This window comes from Empidonax traillii, unplaced genomic scaffold (assembly GCF_003031625.1).
Source record: "Empidonax traillii isolate 1590-97213 ecotype Southwest subspecies unplaced genomic scaffold, ASM303162v1 scaffold242:size1152717, whole genome shotgun sequence".
Taxonomy (NCBI): domain Eukaryota; kingdom Metazoa; phylum Chordata; class Aves; order Passeriformes; family Tyrannidae; genus Empidonax; species Empidonax traillii.
In genome coordinates this window covers 844,128-850,106 of record NW_020955435.1, presented here as the reverse complement: position 1 = coordinate 850,106, position 5,979 = coordinate 844,128, and the positions used below count along the sequence as shown (strand labels likewise).

General features: G+C 59.3%; 2 protein-coding genes across 3 annotated transcripts in view; one reads left to right on the top strand and one right to left on the bottom strand.

Moving 5' to 3' along the window:
* The window catches only part of TMCO6 (transmembrane and coiled-coil domains 6), an 8,785-nt gene extending 8,134 nt beyond the window's left edge, over window positions 1-651 (bottom strand). Inside the window, exon 1 of one of the 2 annotated variants that reach the window (XM_027888618.1) lies at window positions 555-651. In XM_027888618.1, the coding sequence (XP_027744419.1) occupies window positions 555-636 (82 nt within the window). In that variant the 5' untranslated portion in view covers window positions 637-651. The remainder of the gene's footprint in view (window positions 1-554) is intronic. The other variant, XM_027888617.1, reaches the window with a different exon arrangement.
* Window positions 652-2,410: 1,759 nt separating this feature from the next.
* CD14 (CD14 molecule) overlaps window positions 2,411-5,979 on the top strand; it is a 7,684-nt gene continuing 4,115 nt past the window's right edge. Inside the window, exons 1-2 of the mRNA XM_027888649.1 lie at window positions 2,411-2,603; window positions 3,541-4,881. Coding sequence (XP_027744450.1) covers window positions 3,551-4,881 — 1,331 coding nt within the window. The 5' untranslated portion in view covers window positions 2,411-2,603; window positions 3,541-3,550. The remainder of the gene's footprint in view (window positions 2,604-3,540; window positions 4,882-5,979) is intronic.

Here is a 5,979-nt window from a genome sequence, read left to right as displayed (position 1 = left end):
CTTCAGCTGAATGCCACCAGGCCCACCGAGCCGTGTCCCCAAGTGCCACATCTACTTGTTTTTTGAGAACAAGTCCAGGAATGGTGAGTCCACCACTGCCCTGGGCAGCCCCTTCCAGTGCTTGACCACCCTTTTGGTGATGAAACTTTCCCTAATATCCAAGCTGAACACCCCCTGGTACAATTTGAGGCCGTTTTCTCTTGTCCTGTCGCTCGTTCCCTGGGACCAGACCCCCGTTTGGTTCCACCCTCCCGTCAGGGAGTTGTAGACAGCGAGAAGGTCCCTCCTGAGCCTCCTTTTATCCCTCCTGAGACACGGGCGGGATCTTGGAAAACCCAAATCGCAGGGAGATGGCTGAAGAATGGGGAATTCTTGGAGGATTTCAATTTTTAAGCTGTAAAACGCTTCCCCCGAGCGGGCAGGACCCACCGGTGCCATCACTGCGCGCATCGCAGGATGCGCGGCCGGACGGGGCCGGGGGGGTTCAAGGCGACAAGGCTGAGCCTGGGGGGGGTCCCTCCCACCCACGAGGGGACCCACAAACCCTCCCTGACCTGCCTCTCGCTCCCGCCGCCGGGCCCGCAGCTCCTCCGCCCCGCGGCCGGCCCCGCGCCGGCCCCGCCGCCGGCCCCACATCGGGAACGAGGAGCAGGAGGAGGAGCAGGAGGAGGAGCAGGAGGAAAAGGCCGTTCTCGGGGCGGTCCCGGGGCGGGGAGATGCCGAACTCGGCCCCTCCCAGCCCGCCCCGGGCACGGAGAGCTGCGCATCGCCGGAGCTGGATGAGATGCCTGTGCTGAGGCCAAAAAAAGCCCAAAGATTGACCAGAAATGCCAACCAACGCGTCTCGGGGCCCCGGGATCTTCCACTGCGGTGGAGCAGAGGAACTCGTGCTTCCTTAGGAAGGCGTTGGCGGAATTCGCAGCTGGTGGAAATTAAAGGTACCAGCCCCGGCCAGAGCTGCCAGAGCTGCCAAAAGGGGCAGTGGCGGGAGCTCAGAGGGCAGCGGTGATTTTTCCACAGTACACACGGCAACAGTTTGATGGAATAATACAATGGTTTGGGATGGAAGAGACATTAAAGCTCATCTCATTCCACCCCCTGCCATGGGCAAGGGCACCTTCCACTAGTCCAGGTTGCTCCAACCTGGCCTTGGACACTTCCAGGGATGGGGCAGCCACAGCTTCTCTGGGCAATCTGTGTCACCCTCACAGGGAAGAATTTCTTCCCAATATCCCATCTATCCCTGCCCTCTGGCAGTGGGAAGCCATTCCCTGTGTCCTATCCCTCCATTCCTTGTCCCCAGTCCCTCTCCAGCTCTCCTGGAGCCTCTTTAGGCCCTGGAAGGGGCTCTCAGGTCTCCCTGGAGCCTTCTCTCCTCCAGGTGAACCCCCGCAGCTGTCCCATCCTGGCTGCAGAGCAGAGGAGCTGCAGCCCTTGGACCATCTCTGGGGCCTCCTCTGGACTCATTCCAGCAGCTCCACATCCTTCCTGTGCTGAGAAGCTTCATGTATCCCAAGGACAGAGAAGAGGAATCATGGAATTGCTGATCCCCTCTGCACAAGAGTGCCAGAGACCGTGGGACAGGCAGCTCCAACCCCAACTGTTGTGGCACTAATGTGTGATACCACACTGACAACAACAAACTGGGAACTGCATTGTCCAGCCATGCAATTTTGTTGCCTTCCTGAAGCTGTTTCTGAATCCAACACAGGCAGAGAAACCCCTGGGAAAGAAAAAAAATCCTGCGAGATCACAGAATCCAAGAATAACTGAGGTTGGCAAAGACCTCCAAGAGCATTGAGTCCAACCTTTGACTGATCGCCACCTTCTCAACCAGACCAGAGCACTGAGTACCACATCTTCTGGACCTTTCCAAGTGCCTGGTGGTCTGCACTCTTAACCCCTCGGAGCAGGCACAGTCACCAGCTGTCAGAGGAGCACGAGGCAAGTGATACGAGTTCTCTGGCCAAGCTGCCAGCTTGCCTTGGGTGAGGGAATGTCCCGTGCAGCGTTGGGCTGGTCCCATCCCCATCCTACGTGGAACAACCCTGGGGATGGTCTGGATGCCAGGTATGACAGTCCTGTACCCTTCTTCATTGCCAGGGGGCTTTGAGGCACAGCGATCCCAGAGCATCTGGAAGGAAAGGGCTGTTCCTGAGGCTGCCTTTGGTGAATCCCGACCACACTGGGCTCTGTCACCCTTCCTAGGAAAGCGAGCAGCGCTGGCACCCGGACCACAGCCCTGCCCAGCCCGCGGCCGCGGGGCAGCGAAGCAGAAGTGACTTGGGCGGCTCCTGCACGGCGCGTGGCTTCCCGTGGCACAGCCGGCGCTGTCCCGTCAGGAAGTCACGCCGGGGGAGCAGGGGCAGTGCCCGGGAGCCGGCCCCGAGGTGTCCGTCAGTCCCGACCGCGTGGATCGGCTGCGGGAGCGCCATCGGCGCTGGAACACCCCCGCGGGCACCGGGGGCTCACCCGGCCCGAGGCAGGGGAGGATCAGGTGCCGGAGAGAGTTGAGAACTTGAAGTCTTTGGCACCTCAGCCTTGGATTTGGCAGAGGTTAGAGGAAGCAGCCGTGAGGGAAGGAAGCGTTTCTGAGCCGGCTGGTGAGTCTGGACAAACCCACCCCTGATCCCGCTGTCTCCCAGCGTGAGGGGGGCTTGGTGCAGGTGCTGGAGGAGAGTTTCTCCCCAGGAGGGTGGTGCAGTCCCGCGACACAGAGGGGTAGGGAGAGATCCATCCTCGGAGGGTTTTGGGATGTGGCCAAAAAAAAGCTGTGGCTGATGAGGGCTGGTGCCGGCCACAGACCTGCTCGAAGCAGGAGGCTGTACCTGGGGACCCCTAAAGACCCCCCACCACTACTCAGCTGAGCCAGCACATTTTCAGGAGCCTTTAATCTTTGCTTGCTGCTTTTTTTGCCATGTGGTGACTAGACTGTCCCGTCAGCAGTGCCTGGTGCTGACAGGGACCTGTAGGGACCCTCAGAGGTCATTTTCCATCACCCCTTTTGGGGGCTGGTGAATCAAATCACTGGGTGAGAAGAGAGAAAACACGAAGCCCTCTGTTGCAATTTCCTGCCCCAGATTAGAGAGGAACAAACAGAGCTGGGGCTCTCCCCTCCTGTGGTCAGACTGACACATCTGGCTTCCCTGTCCCTAACTCGGCATTTCTAGTTTCTCCCCATTCCATGGCATTTCCTGGTCTCTTAGGGGCGGGAGCCTGCAGCAAGGCAGCCCGGGCAGGACAGTGCAGAGCTTCAGGAGCCACCCTGCTTTTTGGGTGGGATGGGAGCAGTGCCACCGGCTCCCTGGCACAGAGAGGGTGGCACAGGTGCAGCTCCTGGGTGTTGGCTGCCGGTCTGAGCTTTGCCCTGAGTCATGTAGCCACTCAGGTAGCCCTTGGTAGCCAGGTGGGGTGTGCAGGAGCAACGAGGACAGTGCCATGTCCCCAAGGGATGGCTCTGCAGGGCAGAACTTTCCCAAGCCAGGATGGGAGTCCAGCATGTCCCTTTAGCTGCTGTTCATCGTTTCCCCTCATTTTCAGGTTGTTCACCATGAGTGTGGCTGTTCTGCTCCTCCTGGGGCTGGGGCTGCTGGGGGCAGAGGGCAGAAGAAACAGGTGTTACTTCAAGCGCACTCAGGAGCGCTGTGTGTGCTACAACCTGTCCGAGGAGACCGTGGACAGCATCATCCAGTGCCTCGCAGCCACTGTGGTGGAGTTTCGGGGGGGAGACCTGGAGAAATACATAGACTTCCCCATCAGGAAGCTGGACAGCTCTGCCATTGAGATGCTGGGCTCCCTTATCATCGAGAAAGTAATTATTGCTGATGTGCTGGTGCCTGAGATCCTCCTGGCCCGTGTGTTGAGGTTCTTCTCCTACACCCACGTGAAGGAGCTGGTGTTTGACAGCTGTGTTTTCCAGGGCTCAGGTGACTGGCATGAAATGGATGGCCAGAGCTTGCCCATATTGTCCCTGAGCTTCAACAACGTGACATCTGCCCCGCTGATGGGCAATGAACAGGCCTTCTCCAGCCTGAGCACGTGGCTGGAGACCCTGCAGGAGCTGGCTGTCACCAGCTCCCATGTCACCAGCCTGCCCTGTGCCATTGGAAAGGTGTTCAGAGCTCTGCACACCCTGGACCTGGCACAAAACAGCCTCGGGGATGGGAGCCTGACACCTGCCTTCTGTCAGGGAGCTTTCCCTCAGCTCCGGGTGCTGAGTTTGCAGCACAATAACCTGACGTCCTACCACAGTGTGTGTGAAGGAGTGGAGCTGCTGCAGGGGCTCCAGAACCTCAATCTCAGCCAGAACAAGCTCATGGCAGACCCATCCTCCTCCTGCCAGTGGCCAGCATCCCTCCGGATCTTCAACCTGTCCCACACTGGCTTGGAGGAAGTGCTGACACCTCTGCCTCCCAACCTAGAGGTGCTGGACCTGAGCCACAACCACCTCCATGCCATGGACATCTCCCTCAGCTCCCTGAAGAAGCTCTTCCTGAGCCAAAACCTGCTGCAGGCTGTCCCCTCCATCAGGAATTACCCCCTGCTGGACACCCTCCACCTGGACAACAACTCCATCTCGGAGCTGCCGTGGGATGAGGTGACGCTCCTGGGGCGCCTGCGGGACGTGACTGCAGCCAACAACCCCTACAACTGCTCGTGCTCCGGGGCTGGGGGACTACAGGCACTGGCAGCCAAGGGGCACCTGGGGCAGGGCTGGCCCCAGGACTACACGTGCCAGTCCCCGCCGGGCTACCAGGGCTGGCGGGTGGCGGCCGTGCCGGTGTCGGTGCTGCGGTGTCACCGCGCCGCCGTGGTCGCCCCGCTCTGCGTGGCCCTGGCCCTGCTGGGCCTGGCAGGGATCCTCTGCCTGCTCAGGGCCAGGCCCTGCCACAGGGTGAGATGTTGGAGCCTTCCCACCCGTGCTTCCCGCTAGGAGCACCAAGGGAAGGCTCACAGGTCCCCCAAGTGAGGGGCTCTCTCGGTGTCCCCAGCCCAGGCTGCCCTGTGGAACATTATCCCACTGTGCCTTTGCCCAGCCAGGTTTTGGGGCACCCCTCACTCAAAGCCCTGTCCCAGGGCTGTAGCCTCCCTTGTGGCCAACTCCAGCTCCCCAAGCCCAAACAACGCCCCCACTGCCCCTGTGATGTCACCTGCCCTAGATAAGAAGAATTCAGCTCCATCATATCCCCACTGGTGGCACTCAGATGCCCCAAACCTCTCTGGGGTCTGGTGCCCCCACAACACCTTGTAGCCCCCTCATCCAGCCATCCTTGGAGCCTCTATGGCCCCTCTGCTGGTCCTCCCTCTCCTCACCTGGGGCTGTGCCTGGGCCAGAATGTTTGGGAGGACTCTGCTTACCTGCTCTTCAGCACAAGAGAAAACCCACAAAGACAGAAAAATTTCTAAATTAAACACACAAATGCCAACGAGGAGGAGCAGCCAAGACCTGAGCTCTGGAGGCACTGGTGGACAAGTCTCTCTGGCGTGACCATGAGGACATTCAACCAGAAACTTTTTGTGATAAGAGGAAAATGGGTTTATTTTGGGTTATGCAGAGAATATCTCATAGTAAGGGGAAAATTTATCATGGGATTCTGAGGGAGAGCAGGGGAATGCAGGGCAGTGGGGAATGCTTATGGCAAGGATCAAAAGGAGGGGGTGGGTGGGGAAGGGGAAGGCGTGGGGAAATGGGGACTGGGGGAAATCATAGAATCACAGGACGGTTTGGGTTGGAAGGGACAATAAAGTTCATCTCATTCCACCCCTGCCATGGGCAGGGACACCTTCCACTAGCCCAGGTTGCTCCAAGCCCTGTCCAACCTGGCCTTGGACACTTCCAGGGATGGGGTAGCCACAGCTTCTCTGGAAAACCTGTGCCAGGGTCTCCCCACCCTCATAGGGAAGAATTCCTTCCCAATATCCCATCTAACCCTGCCCTCTGCCAGTGGAAGCCATTCCTCCCTGTCCTGTCCCTCCAGC